Genomic DNA, 22180 nt, shown 5'->3' with positions numbered 1-22180 from the left:
GCAGGGCAACCTCCGTATCTTCCACAAGCCAGCCTCTGTGGCCTAGGTTTGGGGGCACTCTGACTTTTAAGACCTGGGAGGGTATAGAAGGCAGTGGGTTTGCCTTCCACCGATGCCCGCTCTACCGAGCAAACGGTGACTCCCCTCCCCACGCTTTCTGTAGGCTGAAACCACAGCTCAACATCCCTTTTCATTAGGCAAGGAATGAAACTCCTGACTTCTAAACTTCGCCTGCTGTGTCTGCTTAATAGCTGCTTTCTCACAAAGGCAGGCTGGAGCTCAGGCCGGCCGGGAGAAAGGAAGAGTGGGGCAGAACGCAGTCTGTGCCTGTCGGAGGCTTTCTTCTCCAAGCAGCCACAGCACAAAGATGCCAACGACCAGCAGTGTCAATAATGGACAGAAATCATCGCCAGCCGGGAAAAGTAAGTAACGTCTGTACACATACACAGAGGCAACAGTAAAGGAGAGGGATTAAAAAGTCTGTTTTTTAGGTTGCTTCTAGAAGCTTCTACAAGCTATAGTGTGGGACAGGAACCCCATTCAGATCAGCAGAAAACTCTTCTTGGCAAGTTTAAAATTCTCCTGTATGAGATGCTACTGCTTTCCCATTAGAAGATAAAACCATCAACTCTGCAAAGGCAGACATGGGTGTTGTTAAAAGGGAGATTAGCCCACTACTTAGCATAAAAGGATTAGAACCTAACATTCTGTACAAAGAAACAGTTTGCTCTTCGGTTCTGGGGTCCCTTGCAGAAAAGCCTCCATCTCCAGGGCCCAGGCCTAAGCACCACTGACATCCTGAATCATCAGTTCATCTTGTGGCAAAGAGGCCATGACCTTAATTTCAACACAACAATGGTAGACTGGTATTCTCAATATTTTTGTAAGTTTACCAAAAAAGTTCAAAGAATGTATGGTTAGAGCCAGCCTTAACCCAATCATAAAAGACTTGCCACAGGAGGAATTTTTAAAAAATAAAATTCAATTATTTATTTGGCTGCATGGGGTCTTGGTTATGGCATCCTGGATCTAGTTCCCTGATGAGGGCTAGAACCCAAGCCCCCTGCATTGGGGGCATGGAGTCTTAGCTACTGGACCATCAGGGAAGTCCCTTTTCTTGGGATTTTAAAAAAATTTATTTTTATCTTTTGGCCATGCAGTGCAGTATGTGGAATTTTATTAAGCTCCCCAACCAAGGAATGAACCAGAACTCTCTACATTGGAAGCATGGAGTCTAAACCACTGGACCACCATGGAAGTCCCAGTAATTCTCTACCTGGTGACATTAAGTGAGCTTCAGGGAGAATGCTAGGAGTATCTATGAACCAACCTGAAATAGTAGGAGAATTATATATGTGAATTTTTCTGGGGAATGGGAACTCCAACAGTTTCCAGAAAGAACCACTGTTACACATAAAAGGGATCTAAAGGAAACAATGAGATGGAAAGCGACGACAGAGAGGTACAGGGAAACAAGGCAAGATGAGGAGGCCCTGACCAACAATTCCCCTTTCACAGCACTGTCTTGTTAATCAGGAAACCAAGCTGTCCCTTCACTCTGCTCTGCGTCTTTGCCTACAGCCAAGCCTTTCTTCCTTCCTAATTGTGCTCACTTGGCTCTGCTGTAACCCTCTTGGGCCAGGCCCACATCAATTTATTCCAAGATAACATCAGGACTATTTTAACTAAATCCACTCAGGCTCCTTTGAGAGTGCACGCCACTGCTCCATGACTTCGTCACAAAATCAGTTCATCATTTTGCTCCCCTGCTTATACCCATAACAGAGACCCCAGCCTGTGCCATCAAGGGGAAAGTGTAACCTGGCTTTCATGGGCCCATTTGTCTTCCCACGATTTCCACATTACTCCTTCTAATCCAGCGGGGTCCATTTTCTCCAGACCCTTACGTGCAACTTATTCACAGATCCACACTAGAGAAAAAAAAGAATTACAGCTTATCTGTAGCCACCACCTCATCCCAATCATAAAACAGCTGTCACATACAAACTGCTACATCGGGGGTCCTAGGTGGGGGTCTGTTTGAATACTGGAAGTATCTACAAACTACTCTGAAGCAGTAGAATTATATATGTGAATGGGTACATGTCTGTGCATAACTCAGTTGAGCATCCAGTTACAAATTGCAATGCAGTATTTTTGAACTGCATCATGCATTCACTCTATTTCTATAGCTAGACTAGGGGCCTTTTGAGGGTTTGAATTCTAGCCTTAATATTTACTACAATATTTAATACAGAGCTATATTCACATAGTCTTAAACTCAGGCTCACCTAGTTCAATTATCGTGTATCTGGTAAAATGTGCCTGAACAAATGTCTGTTGACTAACACAGAGTGTGAAGATATTTCAGACTGGAGACTGGATAATGCCAAAGTGAGCACAGAGCACAGAAGAGTGAGCTTGTTGGCTCTCCTGGAAATGCAGATTTGTGGTAAGATATATGCTCCAGGTCGCAGGCATCTTGGTTTCGTTACTTGGAGCGGGGCAAGGCAGAAGAGTTGAAAGCCTGGCCTCTGAGCAGAAACACAAGGGCATCAAGATCAGAAACCTCTCGTTCCCCTCCTTAGGTCCCTGAGAGCTAGAGGAGGTGGCTGGCCATCTGAAAGGCAGTGATGGGAGCAAAGCCCCAGTGACCATGAACAATAAAACAGGACCGAGTGGCAGGACTGTCAGAAGCACCTACTGGGTAGTACACAGTATGTAACTGTGGAGAGAGGGAAAGAATTCAAACAGAAAAGGAGGAAAAGCAGAACAAAGAGCCAGTTAACTTGCTAAACTTCTAAAGGATCTTGCAACGTATTTTTAGCTCACATTGATGAATACAGAGTTTCAACTAAAACAAACACAGCAGTGAAACACAGCAGCAAGCAACACTTTCTCCAGCTTTTTTACTGGTTCCTTGGCAGCTGGAGGAGGCAACCAGGTCCTGACACTCAGAAAATGAGATGCGGAGCAGGCACAGGTGCACAATGGTGGGGCGGGTGCGCTAAGATGATGCAGCTGCGTTGTCAACGAAATCAGAATCACTGATAAGACAGAAAAGATGAAGCGTACATAGTCAGGAAAGGAGGAAATTGAGTCCTACGGTCAAGGGGAGGTGGGCGGACTTATGAGGCAGTAGAGCAAATAACAAGGAACTCTGGGCAACCTCATCTAAAACTAATGTAAAAAGAAATGAAGATGTATTTCTGTTGTGCCAGTTGTGACAAGCGATCTGCTGTGCTCAGGTTAAGAGGGGAAAACTGAGCTTTGTGGAAGAGAACCACCAGGCAGCGCAATATTAGATTCATGAAAACACGAGCAGACGATGCTATCCCAGGTTAGGGCCACAGGCCTCGTAGTGCCCCGTAGAAATGGTCCGTGGCAGTCTCAAGTCTCCTTGAGGGGACAAGGCTGCAAAAAGGGAAGATCGGAGGCAATGACAACTGAAAACTGTCTCAATGACACTGGCTCTTATAATTTTTTCATGTCTTTATCACAGAGGCAATACAGGGACAGAGAAAATACAAGCAAGAACAACCCATAATTCAATTTCAAGACAAAAGCACCACTAACGTAATTTTTAAGTGTTGATACACGTGTGTGTGTGCTGTTGCTCAGCTGTGTCCGACTGTGACTCCACGGCCTATAGGTCACCAGGCTCCCCTGTCCATGTAATTTTCCAGCAAGAATTCTGGAGTGGGCTGCCATTCTCTTCTCCAGGGGATCTTCCCCACCCGGGGATCGAACCTGCATCTCTTGTGTCTCCTGCACTGGCAGGCAGATTCTTTACCATACCTGCCTACTTAAAGAAAATTGTGGGCAGAGTTTAGCAATTGTTTTTTTCCCCCTCCAAAACAGTAACTAAACGAACACTTTCTTTCTTGTGTTGTTACGTTTTATTACATCATTTTCTAAGCATTGCACATCCAATAATTTAATAACTGTCTATTGCTGGGTATCTCTGTGACTATAATATTCCAGTGTAATACTTCCAGCCTTATAAATAACACCAAAGGAGTAACTCTTAAACTGTCAGGCACCTTACTAATTATTCCTTAGAATAAATTCATACAACCGGGATGGCTGTATCATGGGTCAGTGAAACGCCATTCCTATTTTTCACCTCCTTTCCCCAGGCAACACGGACAGAGCATGCCTTGGTTCATGGACTCTATTTGTGGATAAACCCTTCGATTTAGGTGCTCGTTCCCACACATCCCACATGCCCACTGGGCTATCCAGGCTTATCACACTGCTCACAGTTGTTTACTTGCTCATCCACATTCCCACCAGACCATGCGTTTTTGTTTTCTCCTCCAATGCACTTGCTATTTGTTACTGTAAAAACAACACATCAGAGAAAAATTTAATGCCTTTTACTCAGTCAAAAGACGCAACAGACTTACTGCTGGGAAAATGGCTTTTCCAAAGTGAGTACATTTATAGGGACCTGATGGAAAAGATTCACTGCCATTCGCTACAGATCTGGCTCTCTGAACTTGACACAGAAGCAAGAGGCATGGGAAGTAAGCCTACTCAACTTCTGGGCCCAGAGTTGGAGGAGGGGAGTTGGGGGCAGCATAGATCACATTCACATGAGGGAATTTACAGGAAACTTAGATGCAAAGAGATCTACAAATGAAAGAAAGCTCTCACAAGCAGCTATAAAATTCTGGGCATTGATGTATCAGTGATTAATTATTTGAACTCCAGTCCTCCGGAGAGATTTCCAAGGATGAGAGCAAAAGTCGGAGAGTGACGTCCGTAACAGAGACTCCGCTCCCAACCACTCTGCCCCCTGATGCCACCGAGGAGGCAGATCACGTGAGGACAGCAACTCTCAAAGTGATTTCACACTAAATCAGCTAAGAGCCAGCAGAGGCTGCTCAGAAGGAATCTGTTTAAAGAGTCACATATGCAGGGCATGAGGAAGGGGAACGATGAGTTAAAGGGAATACAGAGCCAGTCAACAGGCTTGCTGAGAAACAAGCATGGCTGCCAGGTGAAGCGCCACCAGGACAGGCGTCCAGAGAGGTCCAAAGCTGATCCCATCCACGCCTCAGTCTCTATTACCTTTATTTAATGATTACAATGCCAACTACTAAATTACTAATGTGCCGCAAAAAGGACACAATTTTGATTTTTTTCCTTAAAAAAAAAAATAGTAGTTAAGAATTGTTTAGGGCACCGGTTCTCAAATTTTAGTGTGTTAGAATTACCTGAAGGACATGTGAAAAGAGATGGCTGGGGCTGAATTCCAGTTTCTGTTTCCATAGGTTTAGGGTGGGACGATATGGGCAAGACCTGAGAATTCACATTTCTTAACAAGCTCCCAGGTGAAAATGATGTTGCTGGTCTGAGGACCAGACTGTGAGAACCAGTGGCTTAGGGAATCAAGTTAGGAGACATTCAAAAATGGCAATGTTATCGATTTATTGCTTCAACTTATTTATTTGGGATTAAAATTATATTCCCAGTATGATAATCTTCAAATGTATTTTGAAATATGTTGGAACTATTTTGAAACCTCAAATACTCAGGGGCTATCTGAGAGGAGCAAGAGCATTTTAGTCAAAAGAACAATGAGATGGTGGGAACAGATAAGGTGCTGTGGGCAGATAAATGGTCACTGCTGGGTGGGAAGGGGCAGCGAACACCAAATTAATTAAAAATGTTAGTCAAGAACAACTTCCTCTGAAAGAATACAACCAGTGCACATTAATAATTACAGAAAAGACTGGGCAACGAGAACTTCTTACTATGAGTTCATGATTTGACTGCCCACACCTTATGTACACACAGGAGCTAAAGCTTACAGGTTCTGACTTTACCCCAAACCTCTCACACTAATCACTGAGATGAATGTTACAGCTTGAGTCGTATGGGTTGGAACTGGGAGTCGGGAGGCAAGATAGGATGAAGAGTGAACAGATCCTCTTAATATCCTGAAAGAGAAAATTATTTGGAAATGGAGATATTATACAGCTCTCCAGAAGTGGCCATTTGTGCTGCCTTAAATGCAGATTGATTACTGCTATTTGGATGTTGAGTGCATCATCTCTTCTGAAGAAAGGGAAAAGCTAAATTTCCCCACATTCAGCTGTATCGTCAAATCACTTCCCCACACCCGCTCTTGTAATGCATTTTCCTGTTACCACATCCACTTGCAGGAGCTGATGTGCCCTACTCCCCCATGGTGAAAGCCCCCAACACTAACGTGTGCTGAATATCATTAGCAACCTCTGGCTGTGCCACCTACAGGCAAGCCCCAATCTGGTAGGGTGTGCACGTTTGGGGTTACCGGAGAAAAAGCAGCAGTTACTTAAAGAGAAGGACCAATCTCCTTCTCGAGCTGGCATCCAATCTGTACCACAGCCTGTAACACAGCCACGTGAAGAGGGCAGCAGACAATTTACCCAACTCCAGCTTTCTAAGACTCTGGGCTACAAAAACCCACCTGCACTCTGGTGCCACAGGAAGGGAAGAGAAAAACTTCAAATCAAAGCTTTGGTTTTCAGCAGTATTCGGTAGGATCTAGTTTTATCCAAAGGGAATGTTCACTTGGTTAGGTCATTAGATTGAAAGTGTGAAATCTTGGTTTATTTAAAGCTGTACCATTAAATGACTGAGCGGAACACGGGTTGGATGGAGGAGATGAATTTCAGGGAGGTGTCCTCCTGGGAAAATTTAATAGAAATGAGAAAAGGAATAAAGGAAGATGTAAGGAGGGCAGTGTTAATGATGCAAAGGGAAAAAAGAGGAGGGGCTAAGAAAACAGGTAAGAAAAATGAGAATAGGAAAAATAGCAACACCCAGAAGTCCTATTCAATTATTTAACGTGTGTCCCTCCGAGACTGCATGCTTTGTAAGGCTTCAGTCTGTTATCTTTTTTCTTCACCACCATTATCCCCAATGCCTAGGACCCAGGATACACTAAAGAAAATGGCAAAGAAAAGGAATGAAAGCAACGCCATCATGTGCGAGAGAAAACCAGCCTGAACAACTGTACCCACCAGAGGAATGATTCATTTTCTTTGAGAACTGGTTAACTCATGCAGTCTGTACACCATGATAGGATATATTAGTTTCAAATTTTCAAAAAACAGATTCAACCTCAACACCAGTTTTCTCACTGGGTTGGTAGGAAGATGAAATCTGCTTCATACCAAGGCATTTCACAAGTCAAAACTGTGTCAATCCAGCAATGCTGACCTCTTCCAATTAAAGCAATAGAAAGCAAAAAAGCGCTGGTGAGTAATTCTTCACATTCATTCATAACCAGCACTGAAAATGCCAGTTAAATTGAAGGCACAGATAGGAAATACCTTATCAAAACGTTTTGTGTTTGTCTAAGCACAAGGCATTTTTTCCTCCACCTATTAAAGTTTTGTGGGAAAATCCCTCTATAAATCAAGGGGAAAAAAGTGGAGCTGCTATGGCTGTATCAGGAGTGGGAGCTCAAGCACATTTCTCTCCCAGTGGTATTGAAAGTACTTCAACAGAAATGCAAAATACATTTACAATTCACTGTCACAAGAGCACTGCTACATGGAAGTCAGTAAGCCCACTGCAGACTCAGTAACTGTATCACCAAGAGGGATCTTTACTTGAAACAGCTTCCCTCTTAATAATGACTACAGGTGTTGGTCTAGGAAAGAGTTAAGTTTTTAGCCTTCTAATCAAAGTCTGTGATGGAAATGCCAACACAGATTTCCTGGAGGTTCAAGCTGAGAGAACTCCACAATAGGGAGGGTGCTGTCAACCACGCTGGGTAAAAGCAAGAGAGAGTTGATAGGATTTTAATGTTATTGCCCAGTCGCTAAGATGTGTCTGACTCTTTGCAACCCAATGGACTGCAGCCCACCAGGCTTCCATGTCCTTCACTATCTCTCGGAGTTTGCTCAAACTAATGGCCAATGAGTCAGTGATGCCATCCAACCATCTCATCCTCTGTCCTTCCCTGAGTGGTATTTATAGGGCTGAGAGACTAGCGATGCCGAAGTTAGCAAGGCAGGAACACTAGTTGTTTTTGTTTTTAGAGAAAAGCAAAGTTGCAATCAGGAATAGGACTCCCTGCAGGGCTGGGGAGGACAAGGAGTCCACACCGTGCTGAGACAGGGCAGGCTCATGCTTGCCTCACCAAGAGGGAGGATAGGCCCCCCGGTTCCTTAATCTGCAGTGAGCCGGCAAGGAAGAGAACAGGAAAAGATAAGAGCCTGCCCTTTTCTCCCGAGATAACCCTAACCTCATTATGGATGTCCAGAATGAATCTAAATTCATTTAAATCTGCTCAGACACTAGGTTGTTCAATACAATTGCTTTTCCACTGTCAAGTTGGGGCATCAATTTCTTTTCTGAATATATACAGCCTATCTTGAAATCACAAAATCCTTAGAATTAAAAGGTGCCTTAAAGGAATAAAGCCTCAACTTCTGAACAACTTCTGTGTTGCCCTGCAATGAACCACAGAGTAAGTTTCCAGGAAACCTTAAAATACTACATTTTAATATTAAATAGCTTTAGGAGAATGCAGACAGATGATATCCTACAGGTTGGGATGTCCAAGGAAAACAGGACACACAGCCAGGCTTTGACTCCACATGTTACCAGCTTATCTTTAGTGTCCATAATGAGTTCGACAAAAATCCAGCAGGAAGACCTGTAGAACGCTAGGGAAATTCACATTCTGTACTGTTTAAAATCAAACAGGACACGCTATATCAAACACAGAGAATTTGAGAGACTGTGTAATACCTTAGAAAATAAGAAGGGTCCCTATAATGAATGACCCAGTATCTTGGAAATACCTCAGAAGGATATGTGACTCCCAGGAGTGAGAGCTCTGCCTTCAGCTTAGAATACTTTGTCAAGATAAGCAAAGCAGCCAGCCCACTGGCCAAGAAATACTGAAGTCAGACAAGGATGAGAAGTGCTGGAAGTCAGTATGGGAGTGAAAAATTAGAACGGTGCAGAAGGGAACGACACACTTGCCGAAAGAGACCACGTGATGTCCCTAACAGAGGACACCCAGTTCAGGAGGTCATCAGAAAGTGTGGTCAGCTGGACCCAGGCTCTTTTTACTAAAAATGTCGAGGACACACACTGGAGCTCTCAAGGCTGGGACACAACCAAGGGCTTTTCAGTGGAGCCCACGAGAGAAGCGAGGCCCAAAAATACACACAAAAGTGCCAAACCCTTATCTTGCCGGGACACAAGGTAAGGAGGGAAGAGGCAGCCGATGACAGACAAGTGAACTAGAAAGGAAGGCCACCTGTGGGAATTAGGGGTTCATTTGTCCTTTAAACAAAAAAAGATGTGGGTTCCTCAAGATGCGCCCTGTGTTTGAGGCGTATTGAGGGTTTCCCAAAAGCAAAGTGCCATTCAAATGAAGGCGCCGCAGAGGGTCAGGCGCACACAGAACAGAGCTGCAGAGGGTACAGTGAGCTCGTTTCTGGCGGGCAGGTGGATATGCTTGAAAGCATAGGGAACTGCAAATTGGCATTCTTCTTCCTCTTCGGTCTCACCCGCTCTCCTGATGTGCGCCTGACGCGTCACTCCCTGAGCTCCCATCAGATGATCTGAGAAAGGTCGGCAGATCAGAGCCCCTCACAGAGGAAGCAGGGGCGGCAGGGCTCATCAGCTCCCGCGCAGGCAGCTGTGCTGACCCAAAGAGTCAGCCGAGTTAACAGGCTGCCCTTTCCCCAAAGCTTACAATGTTTCTCTAAAAGGATTAATGGCTGAGCAGCGCTCCGGGAAGCCAAGTCAATGGAAGAGCACTGGGCACCATGGCCAAGACCACTAGTGACAACCAGAGAGGAAAACGGGGATCTGGGGCTCAGGGACAGAGAATTCTCTCAGAATCACCACCCTTGGGTGACTCAAGATGACTGCTAGCCTTGCCATGTTACCTTCACCCACTTATTATTCATTCAAAGAGTTCCAAGATGAGTGACTTGCCCTGAACACAGCAGATGTTATTCATTAGGCCTTTGCTAAATCATTAGATACAGTACCTCCAGAAATTTTACTTGGGAAATTAATTCAAATTGGCGTGGTTTAGTACACAATCACTGAAGATTAAAAAGTGGCTGCAGGATGATAAACAAAAGACAGTTAAGTGACAGTCCAGGCGGTGGAAGACTGGGGGTCAACAGCAAAGCCATTCTTGTTTAGGGGTTCTATTCAGGGCCAAGGAAAGGAGTAAACAACTTGCTAATGAGATCTGCAGAGGACACTCAGCTGGGAGGTGGAGGAACCACATGGACAGGGACATAAAATTACAAGGCCGAGTTCAATTGGGAAAAAAAAGATACAGCTTATCCAGGGGAACTAGATCGCATTCACATTCACGAGAGAGGCACGGTAAGGGGCAGAGGCAGCAAGCACAAAGCCCTCTGACATGTTGTAACATGACATGAGCAAGGAAGTGCTGAGGTGACACAGGGAATGTCTCCTAGGGGCCGGAGTGCGACCTTAGATAAAGCAGTGTTCAGAAAAGAACTGTTCTTGCAGTAAGGTCGACTACCATTTCCCCAAAAGTGTGTGTGTGTGTGTGTTTGCATTCTGCAGTGAAAACAGTATTCAAAGGCTATAAGGTCACCATTCCTATCTGGCAGGTGTTCCTGTCTTTCTCGCTGGGGTTGGCGTCTAGAAGATGGTATGGGGCGACCTTCCTGCGGCTCATGGATAGCACTGCTCCTGAAGAGGACTCACTCGCAGGTCACACGGGCCGCTTCTAACACGTCGTGAGGTATGTACTGCCTCACGGCGGTGCCTCAGCGGCCAGGGGAATCACTTGGTTGCTCTCTGCTTAGTCAACCTGCCACAGGGCCGTAGCCCCAAAGCCGGTTTTTCCACCATCGGTCTGAAAGCAGTGGCTCAACACAATTATCTCCAGGCAGCTCACTGCTTTAACAGGCAAGCATCTTGTTACATTCCATCAGCTCAAAATGAGAACCGGACTGTTTTCTTCTTAAAATCTAAAAAATTTCACCAACTCTGCATACTCATTAAACATTAGAGCACAACACAGCTACTTCTGACAGCATAATAAGAGCTTGCTGTGGCCTCACTTTCCGGAGCAGCTAGGCAAATTATTTTCATGCTTACCTGCCTGTCAGAGTTAAACATTCACTAGTGGCGGAGAGAAGGCAGAGCAGAAAATGGGACTCAAGATCCCATGGAATGGCTAAGGGTTCCTGCTATGCTGGCAAGGCGTGAGTGCTTCTTCAGGATACCGTCAGACCAACTGAGCATGCCCAGCAAGAACCCACCCCCGAATCCCACATAAAGAACAGTCAAATCATTGCCCATTTCCTAAAATAGCGAGATCATCAAAAGTACTTGAAATGTGGAGCTGCATTTCCCGCCATGGGTCCTTTCAACCCACTGGCTTAATGATAATACAGGCAGGGAGAGAAGCATAAGGAGTGAGGGAGGACTGAAGAGAAACATCAGTTATGGGCTACACATTGTATTCGTATTTTTTAATATTTAATGTATTTATTTGGTTGTGCTGGGTCTTAGTTATAGCATGTGGGATCTAGTTCCCCTGACCAGGGATTGAACCTGGGTACCCTGCACTGGAGCAGAGGGGAGCTACTGGACCACCAGGGAAGTCCATGTCATATTATTTTACACTTGACATTCAACAACCAAAGACAGTGAACTTTGTGCTTAAGAATGAAGTCTTAGGCAGGTCCTCCGGGGAAAATCCCACAAGAAAAGAATCCAAAAAGCCATAGCAATGCAACAGGCTGCTCTCTTAGCTGACATTGTGTGACATCCTACAGATGCCCTATCCATCAGGATGTCACATGGTGTTAGAGGCAAATGCCTCCTATCAGGTCAATGTTCTGGGCCAAAGAGCAAGAGAAGTGATCTCAGGGACGAAATCTGAGGTACTGATAACATGGGCTTAAACTCATTCCTCCTTGAACCGTGGAGCACAGGCTGGCAACTAGCAGACTTCTAGGACAAACTCCTAGGTCACAGGAGAGTGTCTGCATGAGACAAGTATCTGAAGCTGCTCTGAGAAAGAATAGGTATATCTTGGTAGAGTCCAGCAGTCTGCTGAGCTCTGGATCAGAACAGGGACCCAGCAATGGTCACTGGGCTCTTGCTGCTTCCTGGGAAGGCTAGAGGAATTATTTTGCTCCCAGTCCCGTTCCAGGGACAGAAGGCCCCGTGAGAAAGAGCCCTGAGGAAGGCCCCTGCTAAGAAATACTGCTGAGCAGCATGCATGTCCTTGGGGCAACCAGCCACAGGGATGGAGGACAAAAGGAAAATGTCACGGGGCTTCTCACAAACGCTCTCCTGCCAGCTGTCAGAAGTGTGACACCCAAACTCATTTCCTAATAAATGTTTTCATTTCCTTTGTACATGACGAAAGGTCTAGAGGTGGTAAGTGGGAGGGGCTGGGGAGCAGAGGCCCCTGGAGGGATGAACCCGAGGCAAATGTCCTGCGTAGTAAGAAGGGTTCCATGGTTTGTTCCTGGGAAGGAAAGGACGGTGGAGATAAAAATATTCCACATAGTATTTACTCATATGTTCATTTTACAGCATTTTCTGGGAAGATTATGTCTAATATATGCCTAAATTTTGCAAATTTTAAAAAATAGAGGCCCCAGCATGCTTAACCCGGGTTAGATTGCAAGTATGAAGTGATGCCCCTTTTATCTTGATGAGGAAAAGCTAGAATTATAAAAGAATATGGGCTTTCTCAGCACATTGCTTTCCATCACATTCTGCTCAGGGGCAGGCAGAGGAGTGGGAAAGAATAAAGCGGGGCTGGGGGACCCAAGGCATTCACTGTAATAATTAGGCATCTCACCTGGCCTCAGCGGCAAGCAGTTCATCATAGTGAGATGACCGCTGATCGTCATCCTGCCGGTATCTGATCACTGTGGCTAGACCTTTGCTGACAAGAGCCTCGGCAATGTTTCTGCAACAGAAAAGATAGGTCAGTGAGCACTTGAGGTGCATATGGGGCTCAGTCAACAGCAATAACAACAGTTAGCACCTGGAGGTCTTAGGCATCCTGGCAGAGGAAGGGAGTTCAAGACCAATGAGTTGCTAAGCTAGAAATCCAAACAAAAAGGGGGAATAACCAAGTCCCCTGGCTCAGCATTTTTTCTGGTTAGTACAGTCAGATGCTATATCAATCCGTACATAAAACCTGGCAGAAAATATCTGTAAAAAGCCCACATTAGGCAGGGCTATTTACAGAATAGTATAAACAAGCCACTACCCTCAAGAAAAGTCTGCTCTAAAATACCAGGCACACAGATAAAAAACAAAGCATATAAAAGCATGACCTAAATTTCTCAAAATCCCCTTTTTTCTAGCCTGTACTGGAACTAGAAAATACCGTGCTCCAGTCTGGCAAACTTAAGAAACGCTGGTTTCATGGAACACTCAAGAGTGTGTCTTTTCTCATTAGAACCCTGGACACTGACTCTCCGCTGACTCCAAGGGGGCCTGGGTGAGGTGTGGTCAGGAAGGAATTGTGGGGTGGCAGAGGGGTGGTATTGGGATGGAATGAAACATCTTCATTAAAAACAGCATGAGCTAGGGAACAAAGTAAAAAAGTAGAAAAATCTCAGATGACCAGTTTTGAAGCAATACTCCAGTTCTTTAAGGACCACAGAATATTCAAATTAGAATCCTGCTTCCAAAAAAAAAAAAAAATCTTCAACGTGCTGCACGTTCTCTTCACTAGAATAAGATAGCGGGGCTACTGTAAGTGACTTCCATCTACTCAGAAGAATACACTGGAAATGATGCTCGGCCAGCTAATGAAGCGTGTTCACCTAGTTCCTCCCCAACCCGAAAAGGGAACTTCGATGGGCAAAAGTGAAACTGCAAAAACAGACTTTCAAAAGTTACCTGTATGTAGCAAGTAACTGCAAGGCAAGAGGCATGGTATCACTGGCGGAGAGCGCGGTTATGTCTTTCTTTGTGTCTGTCGTAAGTACACCGAAGGACCCGCTCAGACCATCTGGTGAGCTGCCCTTTAGGGAGGAGGGATGGTAAGGAATAGGCTACTGTACCATATGCTATGATTTAGTGTTGCTGGGGGAGGCGGTTAACTCTCAGCACTCTGGTGCTCTCAGACTCCCAGCCTGTGGGGATGCTGTGAGCGGGGCTAAACCAGTCTATGGGCATGCTCAAGCCACTTAAGGGTTCTCTTCATCGAGGCCCAGGGATTTACTTTAAAAGAAAAAAGAAAAAAAAGAGAGGGGGGAATATGTGCAGGGAGATAAAGAAGGAAAAGATGCTGTGGCTGATTCTCTTCTCATTATGTGCCCCTCTGCTGCCTGTTTATCTACTGCCAGCACGATATTAATATCTCCAAACTGCCACGGAATTAGCACTTCTCAAAATCCACTCCCACAAAGAGGCTGCTTTGCTGGCCACCCTGTCTCCTGAGTCACTGCATAAGCGTGCTGGCAAACGCTGTCATCATCACCGAGCTGGGTTTGGCAGGGTGGAGAATGCCAGCAGCCCCAAGTTAGCAGCTGTAGATGGGGAGAATTCAAGGCCCAAGAGGGCAGGAGAGAGGCTCCGCCCACCAAGAGGCCAGAGGGATGGCTGGGACACGCCCACCTGCAACAGGTTGTGAGGGCTTAGTGATTGGAAATGCCAGGACAACAACGAAGACGTGTTTGGTGCTGTGTTTGGAATAACAAAGCATTGACATTTTACAGTCGATATGTGGGGTCTGGAGCAGAAAGCTGGAGTGACAGAGAAGGCGAGGGAAAAACCCACACAAATAAGCTTCTATATGAAAAGCTGGAGAACACAAAGCAAAACAGCACAAATGTTTAATGATCCATCCTGGTTAATGCTGCTCCAATCAATTCACAGTATCGAACTGAGTTCCTGCGTGGCCAGCAGAACCAAGGACACAACCCTTTCCTCTCCTGTGGGCTTCTCACCCTCCGGATCCTGCCAGCAAATATCTGCAAACCAGTTAGGGCCTCAGATTCTAAACTCCACGACCTGCCCATCACTTCCTGTCCCTTCTCTCCAAAGCTTCAGTGCAATCCATGTTTTCTTAGCTTCTTTTCCCTAAACAACAGACTTTTCCTGGAGAACAGCTGCAATGTTAGTGCTCAGCGGCATGGAGGGTAAAAACACAGGAAACAATGACAGATATCACTACAGGGCCCCGCCAATGAGCCAGGTGTGTGAGAATCACACCACGTGCATTTTCATCTTGGTATGTGTTCCCCTATGAAATCACACTATATTACAATTAATTCGTCATCCATCTTCCAACTCAAACTGATGAGGTCAAAGAGGGCAAGGGCTGTGTCTTTCTTGCTCTGTAGCCAAGTATGAGAAATACAGCACTGGAACATTATTTCTTATCCTAAGCATTTATTAGCCAAGCTTGCCCAGCATAGAATTAAGAACAAAAGCTTTCAACATGCCTTCCCAGCTTTTGTCATTCTCCTCCCCATTATCTAAGACTTGTATTTAAAGAGAATGAAAGGGAGACAAAATGGAATTAGCTGAGATCCGTGTACTTGACTCTCTCATTCATTTCTTTGGGCCACTAATGAAAGGTCAGGAGATTTCCCCCTGGCCAAAGATGGCTCAGAACTCGACACTGGTGTACTGATTAGTTGCCCAGTAAGAAAAGAGAACATTAAATTATGTGCCATGACATTATGCTGCTTTAGACAAATTTATAAATTCTGCTTTCTTGAGTGTATCAGTAATTCTACTCCAATTACACATGTCTGGCTCGAATGGATAATTCACAATCAGCATACAAAAAGGGACCTAACAGTCTTGAAAGTCTAACAGGAAATCATCTCTCTGTATCAGCTGGAAACAGACAGAATAAGTTCTGGACTTGAAATGCTTCTCCATGCTCAAGGAGAATTTTAGGTTATATGGGAAGTGAACTGTTTCCACCATGCAGGATCAGATGTTCCTGAGAAAAACACAAGCAACATGGGTCTCTTGAGCTTTCTCAAAAGGTCTCCATGTACCTGACATCCTCCCTGCCCACTCGTTTCCACAGCTAGCAGGTTGTGGAAAGCATTTACTTTCTCATTATAATATACTTTTGAAACCAGGGGGTACTATATTCTGCCAATCTGGAAAAGGTATGCTGTGCCCATATATGAGAATAGGATTCTTAAAACATAGATTTCACTCACAATAATTACTTGATCACACTTTTGCCTGCCTTCCCTAATCCCTACACCCCAAATCCAAGATTGGAAGCAATAATATATAGAGAAGGTCAGATAACTGACTAAAATTAACTAGATTACTTAAAAGTAGGGGAAGGAGGTGATAAGTAATTTTAAAACAATCTTACAGAAAAATTGCACCTACAATAAATAACAAAGAACATGCAGATCCCTGATTCATTTGAGAGCAAATGACCTGTTTATACCATCATCCCCCAAACCGTTAATGTGCATTTCTGACAAATCAGGATATTTTCCGACATAGCCAGTAAACAATGACTTGAACCAGGATATCGATGTTGACACATTATTGCCATCTAACCTACAACCCTACTCAAATTTTGTCAACTGTTCCAATAGAGAACTTAGGGGAAAGCAGGTCTAGAGCAGAATCAGGTTTTTTCACTTTGTTACCCTGTCTCCTCAGTCTGGAGAAGCTCAATGTTTCTTAGTCTACCACAGCCCTGAAACTTCTCACGACTACAGGCCAGTAATTTTGGACTGTCTGCTGTCTCTGTGATCAGCAGCAAGTTATGAATCTTTGGCAGGAATGTGTCACAGAAGTTAAGCTATGTTGTTCCTGTGGCCTCCTTTGAAATGATGTGCCACTTACTGATAATGTTAATTTTGATCACTTGATTCAGGCAGTGTCTACCAGGCTTCTCTCTATGAAGTTATTCTCTTCCTCTTTATAACAGGTATTGAAAAACTGTGTAGCTTTTAAACTCCCAAGTTATTCATTTATTGATTTGTAGAGGCTTATGGTCATGAAATATTTTATCTAAAGAGCCATATAACCCACTACAATCGTAACTGTTTCTGATGCTGAAATTATTCCCAATTTGGCCAGTGGGATCTGGGTCAAGCTGACTCCTGTGTCCTGTCATCCTTCGAGCACTTCCTTGATTTCAGGCCACAATGTGTTTCAGGCTCATATCTTCCACTGTTTTCTGCAGCTCCGAAATCAGCCATTTGTCTAAATAGTCCACATTTACATTTTTATCTCCATACTCTTATTTCTGTATCTATAACCATTGAAAACCATGTGTGGCAGTCATGAAAACGTGCCTTTTGGATCTCTGACTGCAGGAAGCATAACTGACTGACAGCCCCAGCTGCTGTGCTCTGAAACCCATCGCTGTTTCCGCCAAAGCTACGCTTTCCCCCAGCTGCTTCCAGCCAATGACTGAGTGCAGTGGAGACACTACAACTGGCCTGCTGCTCAGAGACCTGGGCGTGCTCTGACAGGGAGCTGCGGCTTTGAGCACGCCCCCTCACCTTTGCTGGAACTCTTACAACTGCCCACAGCCCCAGATTAGATGTTTCTAGCTCAACCTTCCATCCTTCCCTTTCCCACAGAGGTTAAGCATTCACAGCCTCCGCCAGCTCCCTTCCCATTTTCTCTGTTTTCCCCAATTAACCTCTTGTCTATTTCATCCTGTCTTGGCATCAGCTTTTTAGCACACCATGAGTTCACAAATGTACTACAACCCCATTCAACACTTCAGGGCACGTGCAGTTCTCCTCCTTTCCTTATTTGTACATCCCTCTGACTGTGGGAAGTCTGCCTTCCATTATCCTCAATACTTTTACTTACGTGAATAATCTTCTCTGCATACACATACAACATCTCACTTACACCTTCTTTGACTTCCACAATTTGGTCCTAACTGCCATGGACAGAGGAGCCTGGCAGGCTACAGTCCATAGGGTTGCAAAGAGTCAGACACGACTGAACGACTAAGCACAACACGTGGTAGAGCTAACTTAAAGGGTATATGCTACTTGTCAAAAGAGAAGCTAGGGTAAATGGATAAGTAAATTTCAAGAGTGCACATAAGGCGTAATACCATTACACACACACATACAAACACACTTCAGTCTCCATCTGAGTAGGGATAACAGATAATTCTCAATGGCTCTGGCTCATAGATCTCTATCTAGCTATTTGAGCTTAACATTTTCCACTTAAAAACCATCAACATTTTATCAGTCACTGAGGTGTCCATGGAGATTACAAAGCAGAGTATTTCCTTGAGGCAAATGAACACGTGGACACATATTCAGAATAAAGTAAGCCCATAAAGAAATGCCTTTAACTATTATGGAGTCAAGGTTAAAGGAAACGGTTGAAAGACAACAACTCAATTCATTTATAACAGTCACATCACCTCTAGGAGAGGTACCGTCTCACGTGTGCACATCCATGCACACACATGCATGCATTCCTCATATGATTTTTCTACAATAACTTCAAGGTCCCATGGGTCGAATTTCATAAACTGAGCGTACAATGCACCCCACGGCTATATACTGTGAGAATATGATCCAACAAGGCATGAGGCATAGAGACAAGGCCTTTGTCACCCACGACCCATAAAAGCTCCAGTATCTTAAGCTGGGAAACTGACTCCATTTCCTTCCACACTGGCTGGAACTTCACCACAAGGACGCACTCCCTCACAAGTGCTGAGATGGAGCACCCTGGCTGACAGGGCCCCCCAATTTATTCCTAATATATCAGATGGCTCATCTCACATCTCAGTGATGTGGGGCTGAACCACAGGGAAACTACGGAGGGAAGGGGGCAGCTGATGTCTTTTTTTGCAAATCGGTTAGAGACCAGGAAGGAGGGAGAGATCACCCCAAGACTGGGTGATGAGGCAGGAAGCAAGCACTGGACAGAGTGCCTTTCTTCAGAGTATGAGGGCTACCTCGGCTCATATACACAGAAAACATGGGCTTCTCAGTCTAAGAGGGTGAAGAAGGTTGGGGAGGGGATGATTAATGGCTAAAAGGCCCCAAGGCCAGGTTCCCCTCCAACCTTCTCTATGAGTTCACACTCAGACCTCTAATATGCACACCAGGCAAGAACTTGACAATTTCAGGCTTGAGACAGACTTGGCTTTTATAGACTCGCAAAATAAGACTGTAAAGGGTGAGAGTGGAATTCTGGGTGAGAGGGATCGACAGACAATAGGCCATGAATAAGGATCTTTACTGACTGCTGTTTCTTCCCCAGGCCTCAAACTAGGAAAAAGCCCAAGAGAGCAACAGGGAGCTGCCGAAAGCCAGTATAACAGTGTCTACAAGGGGTCGTGCTATGCCTGTCCCATCTAGCGTGCAGACTGTCTTTTTTTTTTTTTTTCCTCATTCATGAGATATTTATTAAAATAACACATTTAGGGAAAAAAATCAATACAATGTATACATCATTACTGAAAACTGTATACCATCATACAAAAAAGGATTTTAGTTTGGGAAGTCAATTCCTAATTTATGGCAAGTTTTACTTTAGAAATAAAACCACAAAACAACACAATCTAATTCAATCTTAAAGGCTGGCATGCTGAGCAAGGAATGTTCTTATTCTTTGTAGGAGTTCCTTCTTTACACTGTCAGGTACCAGGGCTCTGCCTTTTGGTGTGATTTCAGCCACCAAGTCATCAACAGTAACGTGTTCTAGTGCAGACTGTCTTTTATCCTCCGATTTCAGATTGAGTTCCCCAGAATCTGAAACAATGACACTCCCCCTCTTTTTTTTCCTTAAAATATATCCAGGAGGCACTTCCCACATGACCAAGCAGCATATGTAGACAGGAGACTCTGTTTTAGAAGCATCAGTAATTAGAAACATCTGAGGTGGCATAACCTCCTTTATATGTGTCCCAAATCTCTCCCCCACCGTCTTCCCTATTTTTTCACTCACCCCTTGAACTAATGTAATTCTAAAAATAACTAAAATAGATTTTTTGAGTCTTTTTTACCCTTAATGGTTCCCTTTTCTGTTTAACAAGTCCTGTCACCAGGATAGTCACCAGAGGGTCTGAACGATGGCTAGGGACTTTCCCAGAATTCGTAACATAGATCAAAACCAAAAAGGAAGCAGCTTTAGAAACTACAGTGAAAGGAAGGAGAAAAAAGTTATCATCAAGCATGGCATTAGGTACCAAGTGTCTTAGGGCAGGATATATTCACTCCAGACACAGAGCCAAAGGTGACTGCTTTTGTCATTCACACCAGGCCAGCTGTGGTTGTGAACATGAAACATGGCATGATACACAAAGAAGCAGGACCTCAGAAAGCTGGACTCAAGAGCAGGGAGGCATAGAATGGGCTGATCTGAGTAGCTTTAGAAGCTAATCAAGCAAAAAAAGGGTGGGAAAAAGCGAGAGTTAGGAAGTTTGGGGTTCACATATCCACACTGTTGTATTTACAATGGATAACCAACAAGGACCTACTATGCAGCACAGGGAGCTCTGCTTAATGCTATGTGGCAGCCTGAATGGGAGGGGAGTTTGGGGGAAAATGGATACATGTATCATATGCATATGTAACACATGCATGCCTGAGTCCCTCTGCTGTCCACCTGAAACAACATTACTGGCTGTGGCTATTTAGTCACTAAGTCAGGTCTGACATTTTGTCACTAAGCCGTGTCTGACTCTGTGTACCTCAGGGACTGTAGCCTGGGACTGTAGCCTGCCAGGCTCCTCTGTCCATGGGATTTCCCAGGCAAGAATACTGGAGTCGGTTGCCATTTCCTTCTCCAATAATTGGCTATACACTAATATATAAAAAAGGACCCTTTCAAACAAAACACCTTCAATAAGTAGTTCATATTTAGTGAGAATTAATTCAGAATATATACAGGTTCTACACAGAACTGTTCTACCAATGAGAGCATTTTCTAGAGGTTGGACTTGAGATATGAAAATCAAGACTTCTTAGGATCAAGGACTCTATTTTTGTACTTTCATAAATCCTCATCATTCTTCCTTTGTAGGGAGGGTGATGTGGAAAGAAAACAATGAAGACTGATATGGATTTAGTCCAGCTGGAAGAATCCAGAAGGATGCATGATTAAAATGAAATCCAAGGAGACCTACAAACAAGATTTGCAGAAACAAAGAAATGAAAAGAAGGGAGGGAAGAGTAAAGATGAAAGAGAAAGGGGAAAGGGAATCAGTCCATGAAAAAACTACTGCTTCACGGACAAATAAATCCTTGAATCCCCAACACAGACATCCATCCAACCCTCAGTGTCAATAGTTGGCTTACCCCTGGACACGGGCAAAAGCCTAACCAGCTTCAGGGGTCACGACCTACTACACACCAAGAGCGCTCTTCAGTTGGGGAAAAAAAGAAAGAAAAGCAAAGATACCTAGGGACCAGGGCATAACAATGTGGGTGATGAAGATGTGACTTCTCATTTGACCTTCCAAGAACAGCCATTTTTCTTCTCCACTATGTGTCTGAGCCCTAACGTCCTCATTATCTTATTCCCACTCGAGTCCTACATGAGGGCTCACCTAATCTCACCTCCTGAAAACACCAATGGACAGAAAAGAAGACAGAAACCTACTTGGAAGCAGGAGAATGAAACACCTAATTCACTTCTTAACTCTAGCTAGGGGAGAGAATAGTGCTGGAAATATGGGTCAAAACAATTTTAAAAAGGAAGGGGAAAAGGCATAACACCCAATGCTTATGCTTACTAAATAGACAATTTTATTCTGCCCCCAGGATTTCTGCAGTACTGTAATCTTATTGCCACCTCTTATATGATAGCTCCATTTATTCAGCAATATCCTGGTTATGGCTTTATAAGACAAGAAAAACTGTGGTATTATACTCTATTATGCCAGCTCTTCTCTGAGTACTGCTGCACTTTCAAGTCAGCAAAATATCAGAGGAGGTTATTAGTCCAGTGACGAACCTTGGTTGAGGTATGAGAGGCATATTAAGTGTAAGGAGCAATGAAAACAACACCGCCTTCAAATATTACCCCAGTCTCCACCTCTCATAATAAGAAGAATGTCTGTTTCATAGAAGCTTTATGGACTAAGCTGAATCTCCCTTCTCCTGCAGGACAGAACATGGGGTACATACCCAAAGTGACACTTGCTCTACTGAACAACCATGTTTCTTTCCCAGGAGACAATTAGACCCCCAAAAGACAATTA

General features: G+C 44.3%; 1 protein-coding gene across 1 annotated transcript in view; it reads right to left on the bottom strand.

The window, feature by feature from the left end:
- Positions 1–22180, bottom strand: part of SND1 (staphylococcal nuclease and tudor domain containing 1) — a 414314-nt gene that overhangs the window by 180437 nt on the left and 211697 nt on the right. The window contains exon 13 of the mRNA XM_065939612.1: positions 12836–12946. Coding sequence (XP_065795684.1) covers positions 12836–12946 — 111 coding nt within the window. The remainder of the gene's footprint in view (positions 1–12835; positions 12947–22180) is intronic.

Source organism: Muntiacus reevesi, chromosome 6 (assembly GCF_963930625.1).
Source record: "Muntiacus reevesi chromosome 6, mMunRee1.1, whole genome shotgun sequence".
NCBI lineage: Eukaryota > Metazoa > Chordata > Mammalia > Artiodactyla > Cervidae > Muntiacus > Muntiacus reevesi.
The sequence above is the reverse complement of the archived record's forward strand: the minus strand, read 5'-3'. Positions and strand labels throughout refer to the sequence as shown.